Source organism: Barbus barbus (genome assembly GCF_936440315.1).
Source record: "Barbus barbus genome assembly, chromosome: 41".
Classification (NCBI taxonomy): domain Eukaryota; kingdom Metazoa; phylum Chordata; class Actinopteri; order Cypriniformes; family Cyprinidae; genus Barbus; species Barbus barbus.
Window position 1 is genome coordinate 16,011,440 of NC_136719.1, and position 26,369 is coordinate 16,037,808.

The 26,369-nt window shown below is 35.9% G+C and overlaps 3 protein-coding genes and 1 long non-coding RNA gene across 9 annotated transcripts; 2 read left to right on the forward strand and 2 right to left on the reverse strand.

The window, feature by feature from the left end:
- Positions 1-692: 692 nt before the first annotated feature.
- LOC306860241 (putative E3 ubiquitin-protein ligase DTX3) lies at positions 693-8,182 on the reverse strand. 5 transcript variants are annotated; one of them, XM_079401836.1, is made up of 5 exons: positions 7,719-8,182; positions 7,482-7,529; positions 4,876-5,669; positions 4,521-4,738; positions 694-2,879 (listed from the first exon to the last, which is right to left on the reverse strand). In XM_079401836.1, the coding sequence occupies exons 2-5, from the start codon at positions 7,492-7,494 to the stop codon at positions 2,804-2,806; spliced, it is 1,101 nt and encodes a 366-aa protein (XP_079257962.1). In that variant the 5' UTR covers positions 7,495-7,529; positions 7,719-8,182; the 3' UTR covers positions 694-2,803. The 5 variants fall into 5 exon arrangements, with proteins under 5 accessions (XP_079257964.1, XP_079257962.1, XP_079257963.1 ...); XM_079401837.1 differs by having other exon boundaries at positions 7,772-8,144; XM_079401839.1 differs by having other exon boundaries at positions 7,120-7,529; positions 7,719-8,108.
- A 3,478-nt stretch (positions 8,183-11,660) lies between these two features.
- On the reverse strand, positions 11,661-13,906 carry LOC306860142. The gene is made up of 3 exons (XR_013783361.1): positions 13,811-13,906; positions 12,925-13,024; positions 11,661-12,777 (listed from the first exon to the last, which is right to left on the reverse strand). It is a non-coding gene; the product is annotated as an uncharacterized lncRNA (long non-coding RNA).
- An 86-nt stretch (positions 13,907-13,992) lies between these two features.
- On the forward strand, positions 13,993-18,557 carry LOC306860657 (prostaglandin E synthase 3-like). Its single transcript, XM_079402466.1, has 8 exons — positions 13,993-14,580; positions 16,102-16,215; positions 16,465-16,534; positions 16,643-16,741; positions 16,823-16,912; positions 17,021-17,077; positions 17,249-17,276; positions 17,525-18,557. Coding segments are annotated over exons 1-8 (480 nt in total). The 5' UTR covers positions 13,993-14,578; the 3' UTR covers positions 17,545-18,557.
- A 284-nt stretch (positions 18,558-18,841) lies between these two features.
- On the forward strand, positions 18,842-25,513 carry LOC306860689 (lens fiber major intrinsic protein-like; the record flags this gene model as incomplete). 2 transcript variants are annotated; one of them, XM_079402509.1, is made up of 6 exons in its annotated part: positions 18,842-18,976; positions 19,276-19,379; positions 22,841-23,109; positions 23,301-23,465; positions 24,493-24,573; positions 24,672-25,513. In XM_079402509.1, the coding sequence occupies 5 exons, from the start codon at positions 19,370-19,372 to the stop codon at positions 24,855-24,857; spliced, it is 711 nt and encodes a 236-aa protein (XP_079258635.1). In that variant the 3' UTR covers positions 24,858-25,513. The 2 variants fall into 2 exon arrangements, with proteins under 2 accessions (XP_079258635.1, XP_079258634.1); XM_079402508.1 differs by lacking the exons at positions 18,842-18,976; positions 19,276-19,379 and having other exon boundaries at positions 22,750-23,109.
- Between the last annotated feature and the right edge of the window lie 856 nt (positions 25,514-26,369).

Genomic DNA, 26,369 nt, shown 5'->3' on the forward strand with positions numbered 1-26,369 from the left:
TAATAATGTTAAGATATTAATTTTCAGAATGAGAATTCATGGTAAAATACACCACGCGTTCTCTCTTTAGTCGAGTTTATAAAAGTGAAGTAGCGCCCTCTGTTGAGCATCTCAGAGCAGTGCAACTGTTTTTAGGTCCAGATTTCTGTTAATAAATCTACATTAAAAAAAAAACTGTCCATAAACATACTTAATAAATTGAACCAATTCCACCATTATTACCCAGAAAAAAAGATACAGTAAATTGCATATTTAGTAATAATATCCAACAACAAAAGTGGGGCATGTTGTCACAATAGGAACCTATCATTAGGGCTTTACAGACAAATTTAATGAAGCAGCAAAAATGTAAAAGAGAATATACAAAGATATCAAACCCTTGCAAAAGAAATTGTACTGAATACATTTAAATGTAATACAATTCAAATTTGTATTATTCTTCTGACATTGACACACTAGAGATCCCTTTAGTTAGCAATTATTACTAATATCAAGGGTTTCTTATGGAGTTTGTTGTAAAACATGCTCAAATCGTAATTTTACAGTGTAGCTCATTCTGAGAAAAATGCATTTTGTCTGACAAGCATGACAGCTGCAATTCCTGGCAGGTCGTAGCTAGTTCATATTTACAGAACCATTTACAGAGATAAGCAGACTACCTTGAGAAGTTGAACTAGATAACCAACACAGTGTAACAGAACAGAATCCCTTTATTCAAGTATGAAAATGTAAAGCACATTTTAATTGTAGCATACTATTCAATATGTAATACAAATCAACACAACTATAAAGGCAAATTATTTAATTTGAACAATCAGTCATCTGAAGAGGTCTATTTTATAAATCTGATTTTGAAGTGCATAGAATTTTGCATGACAGTAACACTTAAGTCCTACAAATCCTGATTGAATTGGTCCTTCATAACATAAAGGTGAGAGGAAGAGAATATGGTAGCAAAACAAAACTCAAATCTGATACTGTAAAACATGTGCAACCTCTAATAACACACACAAAAAAATTAAAATAACACAAAGTAAATGTTTTGGTTTGTGCAAAACAATTTGAGACCTGATCAACACTTTCTAAATTATGATGCATTTTGCATAAAGCTGAAAGACTGCTATAAGGTTAATGCTTCATATTGATCAAATACAGTTGAACCAATACCAACAAGTAATGAGTACCGTTAGTTATAACAGGCTGTGACCTTTAGCAGAAGGCACAATAACATTTCAATGAGAGAAATACAAAACAAATTCGATAAATCTGCTTCATGGACGACAGCAGCCTAGCATATATTTAAGATATCTGGATGAATCTCACAAAACCTAGGTCATATCTCACACCAAAATCAAAAAAAAAAAAAAGTAAATGCATTTGGCTCAAAGATAGTCATTTTGTGGGTTTTGTATGGTGTCATTTATTATAAATGTATTTCAAAATGTTATTTTTAGCTATTTAAAATGAAATGCAATTATTTAAATTAAGTCTTTAATTTATGCTAAAAATAAAAAAGTGCATTACTGTTTTACTGTAATGTGTTATAGTAGTGAAAATTATAATTGAGAATAACAGATATAACAAAAAATAGTTAATGAAATATGGAGGAAAATCCCAGTTGAATCATGAAAATATTATCAGAAAATGTTACATTGAAAAAAATCTTAATAGTGCTAAAATAAGCTAAATGCAAAATATAATTTCTCATTTGTTTCTTTTGATTTTGGGGTTAAATGTGACCTGGATGTATTTTTGTGAGTTATTTGCTGTGTTACTGAATTATTTTCTACTTCAGCAAATTTAGTATGGACAAATCTGCTGATTCTTCAAAATAGGCTAGGCTTTGCTCCAAGTCTGAGGCATAAACACAATGGTTACAGCAAAGTGTAGAGCTATGAAGTTTTAGTTTGGTTTAAGTGATTTAAACGCCCTTTCGTTTTGACATCATTTTATATATACGTGACAGAAGTTTTAATTCAAAAATACGCAAACAGCCTAAAAATACAAACTAGGGAAAACGGAACACAACAAAGCAAAAAATATTACTTTTTATGCACATAATATTGAAATGAACAACAAAAATGAATGTTATAAGTGATAAAAGCTAGGACAAACTGAAATCGACTTGCATCTCTTTTACTAGGACCTTATCATTAGAAAGGCCCACAAATAACCTCCCTAGATCCTGCACTCCGGAAGATCAGGCAGAATCCACTTTAAATTCTCATAATAAAAAGATTAGCTCCATTGCAAAGTGCCTCTTAGTGCTGATTACTAGGGGGGGGGGGGGGGAAGGTCGTATGGGATTGTCCCAGCTGTACCTATTTAACTGTGCTATGCCATTTGTCCCTCATTTGTCTCCATCCAGATGTTACCATCAGCTGTTCTAAAGGATAGTTTGTATGGAAGAAACTGAGTTAGAGGAGGCAGCCCAGCAGCCTAGTGATTCTAACCTGAAACAGGGAAGAGGAGGTTTGTACTGTAGATGAGGAATCGTGTACACCTTCATGACATTCACATCTTAAATTCAGCTGAGTATATTGAACAATCTGTCTCAGTAAAGTGCACCCCAGGTTTGTACCAAAGAAAATAGTGTATGTGAAACACACTGCCTTCAGTCAAGTAAACTAAAGAACAGTTAAACATAAAGACTGAAATGAAACATTGTGAAACAACGTCCTGACCAAATCAATGCTGCAGCAGATGACTGTGGCTTGACTGGACACAGTGTGTTAGTGAAGAGACTGTGGTCAAGCGCACACGTTTGCCATCCTTTTGAAACTTCTCAAGTTCTCGACACAAATCAATCAGCTGTTATTCCTTTCTCTCGCAGTTCCTCTGTCACCCGCACAAGGTATGTAGGATCTGGATAACCAAAGCTGAAAAAAAGCAATATTAAGTTAAAGTGAAAGTTAAATTTCAACTAAATGTTTCTTTGGCCTTTTCATATTAAAAGGTATTTAATAAATGTAGTTTAATGTATGAGTATACGCTACGAAAAGTTTAAAGTCAGTAAAATTATTTGCTTTCTTTTTTTTCTGCAAGAATGCATTAAATTAATCAAAAGTGGCTGTACTAAGGATTTCTATTTCAAATAAATGCTGTTCTTTTTAACTTTCTATTTCATCAATAAAAACTGTTTCCACAAAAATATTAAGCAGTTTTTAACACTGATAATAAGAAATGTTTCTTGAGCAGCAAATCAGCATGTTAGAATGATTTCTGAAGCATCATGTGACACTGAAGACTGGCTGCTGAAAATTCAGCTTTACCATCATAGCAATAAATGAAATTTTAAAATATATTCAAATACAAAACATCTCAAATTGTAATTATATTTCACAATATTACTGTTTTTTCTAAATTTTTATCATGACAACTCTCAGACGATTTTAGCATGTTAATGGATATGACAATGTTAGGGCCAGATTTACTAACAGCTTGTGCCAGGTTTTGGTGTTAAAATAGTACTGTCAGGATTTACCAAAAATGCGCAGTGAAGAATTAGCGCTGAAGGTGTGGACACAGTTTTTTTTGCGCCTGACCTTATTGAATAAACATTTGCAGGAGTTTCCCTTTCAGACACAACATTTATGGAAGGAGAGTGTTAAAATGAATCACGCAATGCCATTTACTAACGTTTGCGCTCGTCAAATTACTGGTATTTGCGCCATTAGTTAACGGCCAAAAAAAGCATGTCTTAAAGCAGGCGGTAATTTGCGGTGCTCTTGGTAGATTGCACTGGTCATTATGGAAATTATCTGGCTGCATCCGTGTTCTTGTGTGCATTGTTAGTAAATCACCTGCAGAATTTTCCCCTCCCATCGGCGCTTTTAAGGAATTGCACTCTAACACTAAATTGCCCAGTTTAGTAAATCCGGCCCTTAATGTATTTGGTCTTGCCGAAATAGATCTGCAACGCTGCTGCTGCTGAATTGCTGCTGCTGTTGGTTATTGCTGTAGATTATTGCTGCTGCTGCAAGCAAGTACAGGAACTTGCTACTGCCAACAAATCTGGTGATACTGTGCTGTGAGTATTTAAGACATACTGCTGCTGCACAAATGGCATATAAAATAACCTGTAGCAGATCTATACAGGTGGAGCTGGGGAAGGTGGAGGGTTTCAGAGGAACTCTGAAGGCACGCTGCAAAATGCTCAAGTGGATGCTAACTGGCCATTTAAATATAAAGCAGCAAGCTCTTTGGCTGCGTATGTAACACAAACCAATCAATTTGTGTCAATCATTTAACGGTGTGAATATCATCAGTTACGTTAAGAACCCATCAGCCAGTGCCATCTAGAGTTTCATGAAAGAACTTAACATTTTTGATCAATTAAATGCATAAATGTAATTTGAAAAATGTAATGGGATAACTCCAAATGTTTACTCTCACCCAATCCAACGGCTTTCAATTTTAAAGTTTTATGTTCAAGTCAAAAAGCAATTCCAAGGAAGAGATGCCTGTGGTATCACTGATTCCCCAGATATAATTTAGCAAGCAACTATTAAACTGCATACCATCGTGGTCCGCCCCATATGGAGGTCTTGTGGTGGATATCATTCCAGGTAATAACATTATGCATGCCGGTGGTCATGGAGGTGCCTATGGTGAAGATGAGGCGCTGCTCAAAGGCCCGCCGCAACATGCGGAGAACACGGTTTCCCTCAGGGCTGTCTGGCAGGTATGCCACCCGGTCTGTGCCTGGATACCTCACCCCAGGGTTTGGATGCTCTTGCTGAAAGAATTTTAAAACATAACAGTGTGTGATTATAGTTTCCGTGCGGAATTTTTATGTGCTATATAATGAAAACTGGTCTGTGGTTATCCGAATACAAAACACACTGCTGTTATCTGCCTGTAGGCAGTACTTACCTCTTGCAAACCGGGAGGGAAACTGTAAATAATGCATATGCAGCCATAACCTTCATGGCCAGGCAACTCCAGGTCTGGGTCTCTTTCAACCATCATGGTCCCATTAGCTGGTTGGTTACCGATAAGCTGCCCATACACCAGCCTGCACACAGGACATGCTTTTTTGACTTGAAACGCCTGTTCTAAGCAGGACCGACAGAATGAGTGGCCACACTTGTCCAGTGTTGTCTTTTCCACCATTTCACCCATGCAGATAGAGCAAACAGTGCTCTCTTCTTCATGAGTGATGGTGCCGGTCCTTGCTGCGGCCTCATGTTGCATGGGTAAAACCACACAGGTGTCCATATCTGCATTTTTCCTGTATTTCTGCTGTTGCCTCTGCGAGCGCCGTGGTTGAGGGGGAGGCGGAGGCAACAAGCTCCCTTCCCCGTCAGGTTCCATTGCCGTCATGCATGGTAACAGGGAACGTTTCCTTTTAGGAGCTGCTTCTTGTTTGGTCATTTCTTTCCGGGCACAGCGGCATAAGTCTATGAAAGCTTTCCGTGTAACAGGAGAAACCGGCCCCGCCATCATTTCAGTTCTGGCCCTGCTGCTGCCCTCCACTGGAGAGAGCCGCACGGCACAGCAGCCGCCACGCTCCCCGCGCCGGATGAGGTCCGCACTCAGTCCCTGCTTGTCCTCAAAGTCGACCAACCAGGGTCGTCCTGCGGCTGCAAGGTAATCCCACACCGCCTGCGACACCAGCACCTCGTCACTGCCCTGCCCCGCTCGCACGCTCATCTCATCAGATGAAACTGTGAGAAAAAAAAGAGATCAGTTTGCCAGTCAACATGAGGCCACCATGAGCATTAAAAATGGTGCAATTATTTAGTATTTTGCTTATTTTCTTGTGGTAAATATGCTACATTTGACACTATACCAAACATGAAATAATTCAGTTACTTTAATTTTTTTTTTCAGTATTTTCAGTTAAACACACACAGAGAGTGTAAATAAGTAAATAAAATATTTTTTATAAAAAAAATGTGTGTGTGTGTGTGTGTGTATATATATATATATACACATATATATATATATATATATATATATATATATATATATATATATATATATATAATCTAAATCTATTTAGCTCTTTTTTTAAGAGAAGTGTATACTTTAGGCGACTGACTAATTCCTCAAATTTTTACCATTTTAAATAACCATTTAGCTTTTTTTTTATAAATCTTTTTAAATAGTTTTAAGTAGTCTTAAGAACAGCATAATAATTATACAAAGAAAATTGTAAGAATTACATATATATAGCTAAATATATAATAATAATCATATACACTACGTCAAAAGTTTTTGAACAGTAAGATTTTAGTTTTTTAAAGAATTCTCTTCTGCTCACCAAACTTGCATTTATTTGATCCAAAATACAGCAAAAGCAGTAATACTGTTAAATATTTTTATTATTTAAGATTACTAATTTCACCAATTTATAGAAATTAATACTTTTCTTTAGCAAGGATGCTTTAAATCGATCAAAAGTAATGATAAAGACATTTATAACGTTACAAAATATTTCTTTCAGATAAATGCTGTTCTTCTGAACTTTCTATTCATCAAAGAAACCTGCAAAAAATCTACTCAGCTGTTTTCAACAAAATAATAATAAATATTTTTATTACTGTAATAATAATTGTATTTATTGCTGTTTTTATGAAACAGCAAATCATATTATTAGAATGATTTCTGAAGGATCGTGTGACTGGAGTAATGATGCAAAAATTCAGCTTTGAAATCACAGGAGTAAATTACATTTTAAAAAATACTAAAAAGAAAACGGTTATTTTACTTATTTTAAACGTTTGACTGGTAGAGTATAATTATAAATATAGTTTAAAAATTACTTATTTTACATTTTATAATACTTTTCATATCTATCTACATTTTTTTTGTTTCTATTTATTAATTTTTAAATGCAGGTCTTAAGAACAGGGTAGTAATTATACAAAAAATAATTTAAAATGCTGATTAAACTAGTTTTAGATTAGCACTACAGGACACTGCTGTAACTGATTGATGTCACATTAACTAACCAATTACAGTAATGGTCAACCTTTTACCTTATTACAATTTTTGAAGTTAAATATTAGCTTGTGCTTGTTATCCGTTCACCCTTTTCTTGTCAGGAGAAACATATGATGAATAATACACGAGTAATGAGTCAACCCTGAATAAATTGACAATAATCCACACCTGACAAGGGCTGAAGGGTGGCATGCAAATCCTTCTCAGCCAGATCTTTCGAGCTCCTTGCACTTAATCTCTTATAAAAAGGATTATATTATTAGGTTTAATCATCATAATATCATCTACCCTTTCACAATCCAATCGATTTGTAGCTGTGCAGCAGAAGGGTGGAACATTCTAGACAATGAAGTTTCTTGCATGCATAGGCTGTGCTGAGTATTGCTCGTTCAACACCAACAGGCAGCTGTGCAGAATCAGCTGCTCTGAAATGTGTTCACTGTATAAACAAAGGATCGTTCTGTGTAGCTCTACCTGCTCATGAATGTCACTTGATGCTTGCAGTGATTACATTATTGAAACTAAATTACCTTGTGATCCCATAAATTCTCGTTAATTGCAGTAACGGGCCTATTTCCCTGTTTTAGAGAAAATAAATATACAAGTTAGATCAAGACATTGTTTATTTTGCGGATTGTCCAGCAACCTGACAGATGAAGAAAAGGATGGCAGTTGCCTTATCCTAAGCATTTGCTAAATAAGAATAGCAATAATGTAAAAACACATTAGGATTAAGCCTATTGTGTTGGTGTAATAAATGAATTCACCTTCTGTAACGTTAGTGACTTTGCCGGAAGAGATGAATGTGAAGGGAACCTACTGCAACTGGAGAATGCCTGCTTCCACTCGGCGAAGAAGTCAACAGACGACCGCTGCATTGAACGTGCCTTAAAACTACGACAATCCTGGCGAATTAATGCTTGGGATTTCCTATTCAAGTTCGCTCGAGCAACACACCAGCTCAGTCTCTTTGTGGTTTTTCAATTCCCCGTCCTTGGCCACAGGAAGACAACAAGCATACAAAGAACATCGTTGACTGTCACGACGAAACTGTTTCGCCTTGAGCTCCTTCGCGACACTAACTCGGCGTCTCTATGTCATGTTTCGTTATCACGTAGTTCGCTTTCAGTAATTATAGTGAAAAATCCCCCGAATACAAGATAACGTAGACAGGAAGTTCGTCATTCTAGTCTGTTTGGCTGAGCCGGATTAGAGATTACCGGATGTGACCGCTGTGTGGCGCTCTTTTAAAACCACATTATCAATCGTCCTGTAATGTTATGGTCTGACTTCTGTTTTGTTTTTTTGCTGTGCTGGGTACCCCGCATAGATATATATATATATCTATGGGTACCCCAAAGAAAGGGTACCGAAAAAAAGTGGTACGGTACGGTTCGCTATTTTGGTACCATTCACCACTTCTGACAATGGAAACGGATAATTGCGTACCGTACCATTATTAACCCCGTCTGAATATATTAACGGGAGAGATAGAGATTTCAAATTGATAAGAATTTGCTTTATTAACTTTGCTGTCTATTATTATTATTTAATTATTTGAATTTATTTATTTTGATGACACTTTTTGTGTATTGATGCTGCTTTGGCAATATTGTATGCAAATCATCATGCCAATAAAGTACTAAGATAGATAGATAGATAGACAGACAGAGAGATAGATAGATAGATAGATAGATAGATAGATAGATAGATAGATAGATAGATAGATAGATAGATAGATAGATAGATAGATAGATAGATAGATAGATAGATAGATAGATAGATAGATAGACAGACAGAGAGATAGATAGATAGATAGATAGACAGACAGAGAGATAGATAGATAGATAGATAGATAGATAGATAGATAGATAGATAGATAGATAGATAGATAGATAGATAGATAGATCGATAGATAGATAGATAGATAGATAGAACAAAAAATAATTAATTAACCTTTATGTATTATTTATTTATTTATTTTGTTGACATTTTTTGTGTATTGATGCTTTGGGAATATTGTATGCAAATCATCATGCAAATAAAGTACTAAGATAGATAGATAGACAGACAGACAGACAGATAGATAGATAGATAGATAGATAGATAGATAGATAGATAGATAGATAGATAGATAGATAGATAGATAGATAGATAGATAGATAGATAGTTAGAACAAAAAATAATTAATTAACCTTTATGTATTATTTATTTATTTATTTTGTTGACATTTTTTGTGTATTGATGCTTTGGGAATATTGTATGCAAATCATCATGCAAATAAAGTACTAAGATAGACAGATAGATAGAGACAGACAGACAGATAGACAGACAGACAGATAGATAGAGACAGACAGACAGACAAACAGATAGATAAAGACAGACAGACAGATAGATAGAGACAGACAGACAGACAGACAGACAGATAGATAGATAGATAGATAGATAGATAGATAGATAGATAGATAGATAGATAGATAGATAGAGACAGACAGACAGACAGACAGATAGAGACTGACAGATAGATACAGACAGACAGATAGATAGAGACAGACAGACAGACGATAGATAGATAGATAGATAGATAGATAGATAGATAGATAGATAGATAGATAGATAGATAGAGACAGACAGACAGACAGATAGAGACAGACAGACAGAGAGATAGATAGATAGATAGATAGATAGATAGATAGATAGATAGATAGATAGATAGATAGATAGATAGATAGATAGATAGATAGATAGATAGATAGATAGATAGATAGATAGATTTGATTTGATTTATTGAATTAAATAATAATTTGCAATTATCACGAGGACCGCTGCTGGCCAAATGGGTGTATCCTATGCAGGAGTGTATTGTTGTGCCCCCTCCCTCAAATATTATGGAAGTAAAAAAAAAAAAAAACCTACTATAGGGGTCAAAATAGAACTTTAATAAAATATAAAATTGTATTTTAATAAAAAATATAAAAAATTGTAATTAAACTGTATTATTTACAAATTACAGTTGTAGCTCTAGACAGTTACCTATGGCAGTAAAACAGTTGTCTGATTGGATGGTCTCAAGCACACAGAAATCACGCAAAAGGAAATTAAGCATTACTACGAAAACCATGGTTAATTTTTGTAAGGGCTGTGATGTCCACATGTTTTTTGTTTTTTTTGAGGCTCTGTCATCTATAGCAAAAAGGTGACCAAAAATTAAAGATTAAGTGGATATTTGAATTAAATAGCCATCCAATAGCCTATTAAACAAGGACGTGATCATCCTGTAAGTGTAACAGCAGCAATGACCAGGCCTTTGGCTCCCTTTGTAGGCATTTGTAATGTTGAAAAAAAAGCAATTAGACACCATTAGAAAATTTGTAATGGTTTTACTGATTATAATGGGACTTGTATTAGTTTTAATGGAAACTGTAATGGACCCTGTTGGTCTTTATGGTAATTGGTCTCCTTCTGTTGGTGGCTTGTTAAAACCAATAAATCCTAATGGAATATGTCCCAAAACACACTACAGAAAACCGTTTTTTTACGGTTTTAATGGTCAAAAGTTGATAGCTTTTTGCAATGGTATTTGTGATTTATTTGTAATTCATTTGTTTTTGTTTTCTTTATTATATTTATTGTGGTATTTTTTATTTTCAGACACATAAACAGTACAATCACAAGACAGGACAAAACGCAACTACATAAACAAGAAGGGAAAGAAAGGGAAAAAACCCTCCTTCAATCAGATTCAATTTTGCAGATAACCACATCACCAAGTAAAGGCAAAGGGGGTATTTGTGATTCATTTGTGATGGTATTAGAGTTTTCTGTGATGTTTTTATAGTTTGTTTTTCTGCTGGGTTGCCTCATTGTTTTTATATAGCTAATGCATTTTAAGTCATTTTAAAGGCTGTTGTTGGCTTAGGTTTGTTTTTGTAACCACAAAAAAAAAATATGGTCTTAATATTTCTTTGTATATTATTATTTGAAGTAACAAAACCATGGTTAATTTGCGTTTACCATGGCTACAAGAACCATGTTTTGTTTTTTGTTTTTGTTTTTTATTCGTGGTAAAATGGCTAACTTTCACCTGAAAAGCACGGGCTTCGTTTTCAACTTTTTTTTTTTTTTTTCCCCTTGTGTCCAAGTAGGGCTCGCTGCATCCTGCGGTGGACATCCAACCCCGCCCACATCCAAATGTGACGTCACAAGCCACGCCCATACCAATACAGTCACGCCCACGTCAAAACGTTACGTCAGAAACCACGCCCTATAATATACGTCACCTCTTGTTATTCCCCGGGGAACCCGGAAGTAAAGTTTTGTCCAAGCAATTTACAGCAGTTTCTGGGATCTAAATAAAATAATGTTGCCTTTCGTTTTACTAATACACGTTTTCTTATTTATTTAAAGGATGTCAAGGCTAAAATGGCACAACTTAAATGTAATATATTTAATATGTCTAATGTACAGAGCTGATTTTTCATCACAAGAGCCTGTAAAACACTTAAATTTGATTAAATGATTAAGGTTGATTAAATTAGGCTAATTGTAATAAAAAACCTCTACACCTTACGTTATTCAACCTTATTGTAATGAGATAAATTCTCATTTATTACTATCGATTTTAAACTACCTAAGACACCTTTTAGATTTATAAAATTTAAAAGGGATAATTAGATTTTGTTATTGTAAAAGTCACAACACATTGTTATAATTTATAATTGTCATTTAATTTTATAAAGTTGTGTTGTTCCACTTATCAAGTGTTAACATTTGAATGAAAGGATTGACAGTTCTCCATACAGTATGCAGTAGGAGACACATACATTTGCTGAACAGAGATTGCTTGCTTTGATAGATTATAACAAGTAACATGACATTGACATTCAGGCCTTGTTCATCAACAAAACTTCATATGAAGTGTGTCCAGGTCCTCCACATATTTAAAGATGAATAAACAGACATCCCTTGATTCATTAGGTATTTTTATATTTATTATTTTACAAAAATAACTAAATACATTTTTTTTTACAAAAAAATGTTCTATAAGAGATATGTTTCAACTATCATAAATGAACAGCTGAATGATCAGATAAACAGTTCTTGAAATGCAGTACACATACATACATAAACTACACAGAGAGATTCCTTGCCTTGTTAGATTATTCACAGAAACATGGCATGGACTTTCAAGCCTTGTTCAGCAACACAATTTGATATGAATGTGTCCAGCTCCTCCAGATACTCAAACAATCAGAATATTGTATTGTACAGATGTGCTATATACAAATTATGCAAGGGAATGTGGATAGATGTATGATATATTAAATCAAAAACATATGTATAATAAATATAAGTATGGATAATTTGGTATTGCACATTTTATTGCACAGTGGGGAGAACATTTAACTGTTTGTGAGGTAGATATGGCCTGAGGGAAGAAACCGTTCCTGTGTCTGGTCGTTCTGGTGCTCAGAGCTCTGTAGCGTCGACCAGACGGTAACAGTTCAAAGAGGGAGTGTGCTGGATGTGAGGGGTCCAGAGTGATTTTGCCAGCCCTTTTGCTCACTCTGGATAAGTACAGTTCTTGGAGAGTGTGAATGTGAATGTCCCACTGCAGGTCCTGAGAGATGAATGAAAAGACATCTCTTGCTTCATCCGATTCGACCCCAGGTAGTCTTTGATGGCATTTTGTTGATTTTTACCATCCATCTGGAGTAAAGCAGGCCCTTTCACCTCCCCACAGAATAACTCATGGTGACTCTGTATCCAGCACAACACTGGGCCAATGTCTCTTAAAAACTTCCACTTTATGTCCTCTTGGCACTCCTGTAAAAAATACAGAATACGTGTGTGTTGGTCCACTAAATATTTGTCATACTAAATAGTATTTATCTCATCATTTTGCATACAAGAATATTTATGATTTTAAACCACAAAAATCAATCACTACAGTATCTAGAGAAATGCTCCCACCGTTCCTCCAGACCTTTCTTTACTGGTGAAACTGCAGCAGGAACACCTCATCCCGGCAGAACTGCTCTGCATCAGGCTAGGAACAAAAATGTGTAGAATGCTGTAAAACATGACAAAGATTGACAATCATTGTGTGATCTTTCCATTCATATAGAATAATACAAAGATAATATGTCACAAACACAGAGTTATCCTGCAATTCATAGTGAAATGATGTGGTTGCTCAACCAAGTTACTTTGATCAGTGTATATCATTAAAAATATAATCTGTATGTGAGTGAGTGTTTTTGTGTGTGTGTGTGTGGCGTGGTGTGGGGTGGTAAGTACATATCTGTGAGTGGGTGAGATGAGTGTTATAAAAAAATTGCACATTAACTCAACATTCATTATATGTTGTAAGAATCAGTGCACTAATAAATATATAGTGCACTGTTTTTTTGTGACATAAAATGAACTAACTGAATGTGCAATTTTTTTAATAAACCTTTTTTTATAATAACTAAATAACACTCTTACCTACTCATATACACACTCTATCCCTCTCACATATGTATTTATCTCTCCCCACACACATGATATTTTAATGACACTGATCACAGAACCCTTGCACAGTATCTTGGTTGAGGAACCACATCATTTCACTTCTTGCTGGATAACACACACGCATACATATATATATATATATATATATATATATATATATATATATATATATATATATATATATATATATATATGTTAGTGATATCTAAGTAATAACGTGCCTGTGTACAGTTCAAAACACATAAGCATGCTGAACTGTTGTTTACATATGCACACAAACATTCAAGTTGTCAACGTTTTAAGTCTTCCTAAAGACAAAATATATATTTTTTTTTTTACTTACCAACACAGCAAACTTCTTTTGCTTCGGTTTGCAAACAATTAGACTTATCTTCTTGTCGATGCTTTTTCCTGGTGCAAAATAATAGGTATGTGACGTATTTGGACACAGGCGTGGCGTGTGACGTCACGCTTGTATGTGGGCGGGGTTGGATGTCCACCGCAGGCTGCAGCGAGACGCTCTTCCCTTGTGATGGCGCCCGATCGCTGATGTCCATCAATTATGATCATTTGTATTCAACCGCAAACATGAGGTGCGCGCGGGCGCGGGAATGGCGCATCACGGAATTTTTTTTTTTTTTTGAGCAACTGGGATGGTGCCCCCATAATTGTTGAGAAACTTGACAATAAAGTTTAATTTTGACTCAAGATAAGAGAAATGTAACGAAAAGAAAAGATACTACAAGAAATTTTTTTATTACACATCACATTTTTATAAATACGTATGATTCCTGCATCAGCTGACATCCTGTACAGTCGAGGCTGAGCGAGGTTTGCGTTACTATGGAGACGCATTTGCTCAGGGTGCGCGCATGGCGCGGAGCGCGCAGCAGAAGTCGCTAGAAACGTTGAGATGATGCGTCACTGCGCGCGGGGCCAGTGAGTAGACACGCGCGGATTCGGTGCAGGTTGACAGAGCGGTGCATAAACAGCTAGCTTCCGTCTTTATGCATTCGTTTTGATCTGACAGCACGATTTCCATACACTACCACAGGCGAGAGGACGCGAGTGGCAACGCAGATTTTGGTGAAAACTGAAAGAAGATATCGACATGTGAGTTTGGCCGGCAGTGATAAGGATGCACTAACTTATTAGCTAGTTAGCAAGTGTGTTCATAACCTCTAACAGGGAAATAGGACATACGGCTATTACATATGGACATTAAGGAGAATACTAGTCATTCACGGGAAGACCGTTTTAAATTTAGTAGAAAAAAAATCGTAATTGGTGGTGAAAATAGCGCACATTGTTCCCACAGCAGAGCTTAGCAGCAGATAGTTTAGGCCTGTAGTTAGTGCACAGCTAACATCAAAGCTGCTGCTCAATTTACCATTACATGATTCTTTTTATTTAAGCTTTCATCTGCATTACTGTAAAATGTAACGTTACTAGCAAAATTTACGACCTTGATTAAACCTTATACAGATCAGAACATGCAGGTTGTTCCCTGCTGAAAAATAAATAAATAAATAATAATAATAATAAGCATGCTTAATCCAGCCTAAATTGGTTTGCTGGTTTAAAATGGTCTTAAAACCTGGTTGTGCTAGTCTTCCAAGATGGTGGCCAGTTGTTCAGCTGAAGAGTCTTCATTTGCTGTCCAGGGCTAATCAGACTGGGATGTTGGATGGTTTTAAAAGGTTTTGGTATATTGTTCATCATACTGGGTGACCACCCAGCCTTCAGGATAAACCACCTGAGCTTCAGCTTGGCTAGGCAGAGAGACCATCTTAATCCAACTTAAATGTGCTGTTGTACCTTGGTTTAAGATTGGAGCAGGAATTAATCATGATGATTCGAATTTCAACATGGCCAGTAATACAGCAAATCTAAACAACATATGCATTGCAACAACTTGACATGTTAATTGGTATGATTAAATTACGCAAGGATGCATTAAATTGATCGAAAGTGATTGTAAAGACGTAATGTTCCAAAAGATATTTCAAATAATTTGAATTTTGTATTCTGCATAAAATGCATAATGGGTTCCACTATTAGCACTGCTTTTTTCCAACACAAATAATAAGAAATGTTTCTTAAGAAGCAAATCAGCATATTAGAATGATTTCTGTATGATCATGTGACACTGAAGACTGTAATAGCAGTGAAGCTGAAAATTCAGCTTTGTCATCACAGGAATAAATTGCATTTAAAGTGCATTACTAGATTGAATATTAATTATTACTCAATCAATTCCTTATTGCTAGGGCTTGGTTCTGCCTATGTTATTATTATTGTGGTGGTGAAGCTCATAGATTGCTAAGAGGCTGTGCATGAACCTCCCAATAGAAACAAACTGGTTGCCACGGTAATGTCATTGTTGCTCCACCCCTGCCAAGGCCTCCAGCTGGCACATCTTAATTTAGAGCTGCACTTTTAGTGTGGAGTTTGCCTTTTAACAAATGCACTTACCTGGTTGCTTAGTTTGCCATTTACCCCATTAGAACTAAATGTATTTTTTAAATGTCATATTGAAATTTAGTTTGACCTTTTATTGAAGTTCTGCACGTTTTTCCAAATATATTTTAATTCCAGATGTTTTCTAATATTTTAATTCCATTCATTTTGCAGGCAGCCAGCAACTGCCAAGTGGTATGACAGACGGGAGGCTGTCTTCATTGAATTCTGTATAGAAGACAGCAAAGATGTCCAAGTTAAATTTGACAAAACAAAGCTTAATTTCAGGTACATTTTATTCCAATCATTGTTAAAAGTGTGTTTATACTCTGGTGCAAAATTCAGTCATTTTTAAATTGTCATAAATATAATTATTCAGTGTACTGCCATGAACCAATGTTTAATATGTTTATTATTGAAGAATTTTATGCCATAATGATACTCTGTACTCAGAATGTTTATGATACTCAAAATGTTTTCATCTGCATTGCAAATGTTAATGCAATTGTAATATGCTGTATTATTTTTTTGCTTTAGTTGTGTTGGAGGCACAGATAACATGAAACACCATAATGAAGTAGAACTATTTGAGTCCATTGACCCAAATGTAAGTACACCACCTGATGGGTTATGTTCTAATTCAGGTTGTAAGAGCTCAGTCTGCATGGCTCATGTATTATTGTGTGTTACACAGAACTCTGTTATTCTTTTGCAGGATTCTAAACACAAACGCACAGACAGGTCTGTGTTTTGCTGTCTAAGAAAAGCAGAATCTGGCAAGGCATGGCCAAGGTTAACAAAAGAAAAAACAAAGGTCAGTGTTTGGTCTTAACTATAAAAAAATGTAACTTCATTTAGTAATAAGATCACTTGTTAATTAATGTTCTTTGTGCAGCTTAATTGGCTCAGTGTTGACTTCAATAACTGGAAGGACTGGGAGGATGACTCGGATGAAGAATTGTCCAGTTTTGACCGTTTTTCAGAGGTTCGTGTTTATATACACGCATATATTAATAATATAAATATTCTGTGAATTGTGTAAAGGGAAAATAAATCATACTCATTTTTGTTTTTATTTAATTTTTTCTTGAAGATGATGAACAACGTGGGTGGGGAAGATGACCTACCAGATGTGGATGGTGCAGATGATGTGAGAATTATTCAAGCCATAATGTTGTGGCCAGAAGAATACAGTTATCTTAGTTATACTTATCAGTTCATTAAGCATCCTGTGATTTAATTAAATGTTTTATTAGTTTATGAGCTATTTATAATAGACTAATAAATAATATGCAAATTTTTTTTTTTTTTCTCATTCCAGGAGGAGTCTGCAGATAGTGATGATGAAAGTACGTTTTCTTAAATTATCTCTCCTCCACTGTGTGACGTTTGTTTGTTCATTGTGTTATTTTGAAAATCAATACATATGAACAGTATATATATATATATACATATATATGTGTGTTAGCTGTTATAACTTTATATAGTATTCTTTAAAAAAAAATTTAAGTTTGTTTAAAAAAAAAAAAAAAAAGTAAATAAACATTTTATTTATTAATTTGTTTACTATTAACCCCCCCCTCCCCCTCCCCCCCAGAAATGCCAGACCTTGAGTAAAGGGAGAGCAAACCGTCATGCAGAAGAAAGCAAGAATTTTCACTTAACATTTAAATGAACAGAGAGACTAAGTTTGAGTTGGTAGCCATTTAAAAACTGCATCTTTTTTTAAACTGTTTGTCAAGGTCTTTCTGCAGAAAGTCACAATGGATGAATTTTTACAGTTGTGTTGATGGCAACATCAGCCCCTCAACAATACGCTCTTTACTTTTCTGTTCTGCATGGACAATTCCGAGCTCTCAATGATGTATTGTGAACACCATTTATGGTCAGACTCAATGACTTTTACAGTCTTGGGCTTTTTCCTCAATGTAAGTGGGGTTATTGCATCATGTACCGTATACATTGTAATTTGTAGTAATGGAAAAAGGACATGAATGACTTTATCGACATATACTGCCTTCTCCCTCTTTCAAACTTTTAATTTAATTATATTCTTTTATTTGTGTGGAGGTTCCGATTTCCTTGTGTGTGAGCGAAGGAAGCATTGGCACATGTTGCTTCATTGCAAATGCCAAGACATTTAATTTTCACTAGTGCTGCATTTGAAATCAGAATGGTATATTCAAAGCCCTTGCAGTGATTCATTGATAAACCCCTGTTTTATGTGTTTTAGCTGCAGTTTTGCCCCTCAGATAGGTTTATGTGTTAATCCAACATGTTCAAAGTACATAGTCCTGTCTGTTCACGCTGCTTTATGAAATGATTTCAGGTTGGCAGTTAGTATTTGTTGTTTTGTATCACACTTACACGTGTAGCAGGCAATCGTACACTGGTTTCTTCCATATATGTAAAGAGAAGTGATTTAAAAAAGTATATGCCTCACCGCTGTACAGAACAAAGTGTAACTTATCAATAGATGACCAATTTGTGTTAGCACTCTTAATATCAATGCAGGTGTGACTAAAAGATGAAAACAATGTTGACCTGTCAATTCAGGTTTATAAATTTCAGTTTGTTAAACGCAGTGAGGTTTTTGTCTACATATTTCTAATAAACTGTCTCTAAACAACTCTTTGAATTCGTTGTCCTTTATTTGCACATCTAGGATCAAGGATCATTTGCAGTTATATCAGACAATATTTGTTTATGAAATTATTGGAAGCGGATTTGTTATTTTCTTTTTTTTAATGTTAGCCCTTTCTACCCTTGGTTAATATTAAATTGAAATTAAAAAGTCTTAACCAGCTTTTCTAGTTACATTATAATATTTTTACTTACAATTTCACATAAAGAACAACAGACCTGCCGCCACAAGATGACGCTGTAGCTCCAGTTCTGCTAAACATGGCTGGCAAGAGTGAGTTTGCACTTCGAGTTTTCGAGATTCGAGAAGTGAGACCTCATTCGACGGAACAACATCTGTTGTCAGTTAAATGCCTCTTTTGAAAAATTACTAGCTTCAGCACAATAACTTATATGCTAACTTAAGGTTTGTGCAACTGAAATCTCACTTTTCAAACTGCTAGAGCAATTCCTTACGAAAAATAGCCATAGTTTTATAATGTAAAAGTGTAGTTACCATGTTTTTCTTTTGGCGTATTGACTACCATTTGTATAACCACAATTTTACAACAAATAGCCTACCATAGTTACACTATGGTTGGTGTAGCATTGGTGTAAATTGTGGTTAACATGGTTTAACTTGACTGTACATTCACCACATATTCAATTTTCATCCCAAAATGAAAAAAGTACTTTTTCATCACCAAATGTACTCATTTTGTTCAGCCACTTTAGGTGTGAGGAGGAGTCCACAGATATTCCAGCACCGATCTCCAGATCATCCTGATGGTTTGAGGTCTGGTTTCTGATTGGATAATTAATGCAGAAAGGTAAGGGTTCCACTGAGCAGACTAGAGTCCAGAACAAGGGGCCCTCACAAAGTTTAGTAAGTTCCTCCGAGAACTGCCAGTTTTTTAAACCAGATTTATTGTTTTTCTGAGGATATGATTATTTTGGGAGCTCCAAAAAGCACAAATAAACCAGGTGCTTTGATGATACAGCTACACAATACAGCAGGTGGAGTCATAAGGATGAATTAATACTGAATAGTATCTAGAAAGACTATGTTTTGATCAACAGTTGACATGTGAGGCCTGGTATATTTTAGGGGGTTGAGTTCCCTGAGCTAGCGTTTTGTTTAAGACAGTGGCGGTATGGGAGGTCCGTGAGGGTTGTGTTGGTGTCAGCAGTCTGTGCTAGAGGTAATAGAAAAATCCTCACGCAAGCGGTTTTAAGCTATCTCTCCTGTGCGACAAAAGGCGGCTTATGGACACATGAGCAGGCAGTGGTGTGGAGTAATCCTGCCCACAATGGACGTACACAAAGTTGGTTACTCTGAGCCGGCCTTGCAGAGTTACCATGACTCGTAACTCAACTAGAAACACCTGCTTCCAAAGAAAATGCATCTGGCCTGGTTGGTTATCGTGCCAAAAATTAAACTGGAGAGAGGCAATGACAGTTATTTGATACCTAGTTTATTTAGATGACCTTATTTAGGGTGAAGAATGATTGCTGAAAAGATTATTACTGAAAGAATTGAAATTCAGCGTTGTTATTATCTGAGATTGTTTTTATGCCTTCAATTAGTATAGAAAGAGTTAACACTTGCTTGAAATTCACACCTAAAATTCTTGACTAAACAAAGTTAGAGTGTTTTCCGTGGCTTATCCTTCAGAGTAGTTATCACCTGCTATTTTGCAAAGGACCTCTTATGCCTAATACCTAATTGCATATAAAAGCTCCTATCATTTGAGACAACGGCCAAACCGCACCATAAAAATTTTAATCAAAGAAGGCAACAGAAACTGTTGCTGCCAGCATTTTGGTTCATCCCAAATGAAAGAGCAAAAAACACAAGCAAAGCAGTATCCTTTCACTAGTCTATAGCTCACCGTGCTTGCCCAGAGAAGAGGCTCAATGTTGCCCCCACCCCACTATCAGCTCCTGCCTCCAAACATGGATTTTCCAGAGCTTTATTTGGCCTCAGGCCAGCAGTCCTGCCAGCACACACAATGTAAAACTCTGCCTAATCAGTTCTGCACAGAACCAACTGGCTCTGTCCTGACCAGGGAAGGGGGTGCTACAGCAAAGCCCTCATTGTGTGCTGTGGAAAAGTCACTCTTTCACGCAATTACTGTGAAAATGGATTTCATATTATGTGATTTGTGTGGGCAGCTGATGATATTTGTTGATGATAACACAACTATTACAGACCACAAGCAAACTGATATAGCTGCACAATGTGCACACAATATTATAACTAACCTATCTAACATATCAAAATCCAAACAACTGATTAACAGCATTGTGAATATTATATAACACCAATTATATTCAGTTTTATTTCTGTTCTGTTCTATTCTATTTCTATTTTATTTTTCTACATTTATGCATTTGGCAGATATTATATTATAATATTATATTATATTATATTATATTTATGCATTGAACATATGTTTATATACACTAGTCAACATTTGAAGTGGATCAAAACCTTTCATCAAAGTTGTCCTAAAACCTAACATTAGCTTTTTAAATCTTTTTGTATTCTCTCTATTTGTTTTCTTTTTATTTATTATACAATTAACAAAAGCAAAACAGGTCTCTAACACTAGCTTGCTCTATTCTTTTTCTATTTTGTTTTCTTTTTATTTATTATATATATATATTTTTAAATCTTGCTACGTGTACTGCGTTAAGCTAACTGAGACTTGTTGTAGCACGTGCATATCATTGTTCTTTTGTTGATTTTGATGACTTCCATTGTCCTCATTTGAAAGTCTTTTTGGATAAAAGCGTCTGCTATATGACTAAATGTACAAGTAAAATGCGTTCTTGTCTTAGGACAATCCACTTCAAATGTTGACTACTGTATATAATAGTTTAAATATAATCTATATATTTAGTAATAATTATAAATATGTAGTATTTATATAAAAAATGTATAATTATAAAAATATAATAACAATAATGATGATGATAATAATAATAATAATTAACACATTGCATTCTATGTTTTAAATTAAATGTATTTTGTTTTGGATAAAAGCATCTGCCTACTATTATATTATATTATATTATATTATTTTATTATTTACATTAATGCATTTGCATGCACACACACATATCATATTTCTTTTAATTAATTTATTATAGATTTTTTAAAATGTTTTTACTAAAAGACCCATATATTTTCTGTCCTGTGCATGTGGGGTGTAAGTTATGATACGTTACATTCGTGTGAGGCCTCCTTCTGTTGTATGAGAGGTATTGTTTCTTTGTGTCAGCACTTAATCCACACTGTGAAGGCCACTAGACCCTTTTAGGGGCCCTGGTGTTGTAGCCAGGGCTAGAGAAGAGGCAGTTTCTAAACACTGTTGCCTATCGTGAGCTGGGATGGGACAGTTGTCCTCTGGGGCTGTTCTTTGAAATGTCATCATGTTCCCACATCTGATTAATGTGCTATTTCCCCTTTCGCCTCTTTTATGACCTTTCTCCTATAGTTTGAGACCAGATATTTTTGTTTTTATTTAAAGACAGTTTCATGATTATAAAAACTATAAAAGTTACATTTCCCACCAAGATATGTTTAACATTTTAACACCACTCAATTGCAAATTTGCTGGCAGTATTTTAAGCTTTAGTTTGACAACCATAAGCTAAAAGGAAAAGCAGGACTGAAAAGGGTTAAGAATTTTTTTTTTATTTGATTTGTTGTATTGTCTACAGCCCCCTCCCACAATTCTGCCAAAGGATTATAGTGTCACTGAGGGTCACAGTCATTATAAATACCCCTCTGGCCTCTCGCTTTCTCATCAGAGAGGTTGAATGTCTGCAGGACATGCTCATCATTTGTCTATCCGTGTTCTTCTGTTAAACATTCTCTAGAACTTTCACATAGATGCAGACATCACCTGCCAGAGTCACACTTAAGGTATTATGACAAAAACAGGTTAGAAATCAGCGGGACAGATGATTTCAGACTTGTGAAGAAGGGCTGCTCTTGGCGCAAACTCTGTAGGTTATAGAAGCATTTATGCTTGGTTTTCTATAGTTTCTACGCCTTTATTTTTTGTGTCCATCCACAAAAAATCAAAGGGAGCACATCCAAGAAGCTCTTTTTGGTTCTTTTGGAGGTTCTTCTCCCTCTCACTCTCATATCCCTCCATTTTTTGGCATCGCCTCTGAGTTATCGCAGCCATGTGGGAGTTCCGGTCCATGTCTTTTTGGCGGGCTGTGTTTGCCGAGTTCTATGGCACCATGTTCTTTGTGTTTTTCGGGCTGGGATCAGCTCTGCGTTGGACCACCGGACCACACAACGTGCTCCAAGTTGCCTTCTGTTTCGGTCTGGCAGCTGCCACACTCATCCAGTCCATCGGTCACATCAGCGGTGGCCACATCAACCCGGCTGTCACGTTCGCCTACCTGATTGGCTCCCAGATGTCCCTGTTTCGTGCGTTCTTCTACATCTGTGCTCAGTGCTTGGGAGCTCTAGCTGGAGCTGCTGTGCTGTATGGGGTCACGCCAAGCAATATGAGAGGCAATTTTGGCCTGAACACGGTAAGAGGGTGTATTTGTTTTAATGAACTCATTAGTTGAAATAATGGCTTGTTTACTAGTGATACAAAATGATTGATCAATGTTTGAAACCATAGAGATGTCAAAACATCATCAGAGGACCTTTTAAAGGAAGTATTTAGATATACACTTTACAAACGACAGTAAAAATAGTTGTGTAAATATGCTTTCAGCTTCAGCCAGGCATCAGTCTGGGAATGGCCACCACTGTAGAGATATTCCTGACTCTGCAACTCGTGGTTGTGGTCTTCGCTGTGACGGATGAGAGGCGAAATGGACGTCTGGGGTCTGCTGCCTTGTCCATTGGCTTCTCAGTGCTCGTGGGCCACCTGCTGGGGGTAAGATACCATTCACAAGGACTGAGATTCACTCTTAAAATCAATGGTTTTCTATTGGTTTTGCGTGACGGCCCAGATTTTACAATGCAAAACAGTACTAAAATGTCAACAAAAACTCCTTCAAATAAACACTGCTGCAGAAATTCTTCATGAAATAGACTTGAGTGGACAAATGTACTTGCCTAACACATGGAACAAACACTAGGCCAAATAATGTTTTAGTAATTAGCTGTTTTGAATAAATAGTTCACCTAAAAATGGAAATGTTATAATTTATTCACCATCATGTTATTAAAAACCTGTCTGACGTCCTTTATTCTGTGTAACACAAAGGAGATATTAAATATTATCTTTTTTTGTACATACAGTTAAAGTCAATGGGGTCCAGTGTTGTATTGTTACTTCTATTGAATGGACAAAATATGGCTGAACATTCTTCAGAATATCTCCTTTTGTGTTCTACAGAAGAAAGTCATTCAGGTTTGGAACGACATGGCAAATAATGGATGTTAGAATTATTTTTTGTGTGTGAGCTATAGACTCTCTTTAAGTAACAGATAAATACTGTAGTTTGTTTAATGACATCTTTGAACATTTTCCCCCTTATAAAAGTTAATAAGCCTATTTAATTTTGCATTTATATTACTGAACATGATTTTATCAGTACGATTTTTGGATCAAGACCCACCAGTTGAAGAATACTGACACTACTGGTTATGAAAATACTTATGAAATGCAAAACATATTTTTTCATATTTAAAATGTAACTATAATATTGCCGGCTCCTTATAAATATAAATGTAAAAATCTATACGTTTGGATATATAAGTATGACCAACTTTATCTGTATATATACAGTATTGTGAAATATATGATATAGCACACCTTAACTGCTTGATTGCTTGTACCATTGCAAAAAGTAAACTACATTATCGACCAGCTCTAATCTGCTAAGCTGCTTTGAAACAATGTGTATTGTGAAAAGTGCTATACAAATAAATTTGACTTGACACAAATCTCTTTGCAGATGTATTACACTGGAGCTGGAATGAACCCTGCCAGGTCTTTTGCCCCTGCTGTGCTTTTTAGGAACTTTATTAACCATTGGGTGAGGCACATTTCCATTGTATTCAGATGAAGGTGCATTTTACTAACTAATTAATAGATGTAACAATTTTCCATCTGTTCTCTCTCACTTTCCGGTAGGTGTACTGGGTGGGCCCTATGATCGGCAGTGCTATGGGCGCTCTGCTCTACGACTTCATGCTCTCCCCCCGGATGCGAGGCCTGCCCGAGAGACTGGCTGTCCTCAAGGGCAACCGACCTCCCGAGGCCGAAGCCCAGCAGGAGACCAGAGGGGAGCCGATTGAGCTCAAAACACAAGCCTTATAAACACTGCCAGGAAACTTTGGATCCCTGACGCGATACATCCATACATACGATCATTTCTCACACCTCATCCTCACACACCTCTTACACACCAACCGAGTTTGCTGTAGGGAGAATCACACACACTTCCAAAGGCAATCGAGACACTATAACCCCTTCCCAAGGACTATGAATGAGGGTAAGAAGAGGACTTCCTTTTGAGGACTGCGCTCTGTACCGCCAGGTATAGGGAGCGAGATCAGGTGGTTAACGCCGCTCAGGGGCACCTCTGTCGTTTCTAGTCTACTAAGAGTGAAATACACTAGAAGTGGACTTCTGCATGCTTTCCAGTTTCACAGGGTTTAAATCTCACACATTCATTTCAGTTTATTTTTTCTTTGATTTTTCAGAGATGTGACACATGTACTATATTATTAGCATTTTGCAACCGATTTCTTTACATTCTACTTACAGTCGACATTATTCAGTTGTGTGTGGTGTGTGTGTGTTTTCCGAGAGTTTCCAGTTTGGCTCTTCCATTTCCACCATTCGCCATGTGTTTGTATTCATGCAATGTTCTTTTTTCTATTTCCCAAAATGAAGGAAAAATTATTTTGAACTTTGGTTTAGGTGGATGTTCATTCATGACTAAAAGCTTTATAAATCCTTTGGGAATTTGGATCCCTCTTTGAGTCTGCTTCAAACGGTTTCATTGTTTAACTGTGGCCTAATGGCCCAGCATGTGTTTCTTTAAAAGAAGCACAGTCACACCATCATTCATATAAAATAATACACAAAACACTAGTCTATTGTTATACCCTAACTTTTAGCTTTTACCTGTAATTTTCAAAACTTGAGTTTAGTACTTCCAAAAGTATTATGGAGTACATTTAAACTGATTCATACGGTTTCAGGCATTTTCATTGAACTTGTTCTGCCATAAATCTGCATGCATAGATGTCCTGTTTAGATTAGGGGGGTTTGGCATTATTTTGTGTGTAAATAGCTAAACTAGACAAAAGCAATGATATTTTGTCTCAGGCAAGAGAATATATGTGTAATTCATTGTAAAAGAAATTTTAAACCTCACTAATATGAGCAGAACTGGTTCCAAACATCATGGACGCATTATGATACAATGGCTATTCCTGTTTTTCACGGTTGAAGAGGGATTTGTGAAAGTAATTCAGTCGACTCTTTCCCTTGGATTAGATGATTGCTGAGTGACTGGGATGTCTGGATTTAAATGCACATTTATGTTCTTGTAGCATTTGGATCTTCTGGAATGAAAAGGCGATCGCTACACCCACCCTTTGCCTCTCTGCACTCTTTCCACTAGTGTCTTCTTATCCAAGATCTGACTGAAGGGAGACCAGAGTCAAATGAAAGATCTTCAAACCTCACCATTGGGCTCTGTAAGCAAACTCTTTTTGAAGCCATTTAATTAAATGGACTTTCTACATATAAAAGTCAATGTTTAAGTGAAAATTAGACATCATTTTGTGCTCAAAGTCTTGTGTAAAATGTTAAGATTTG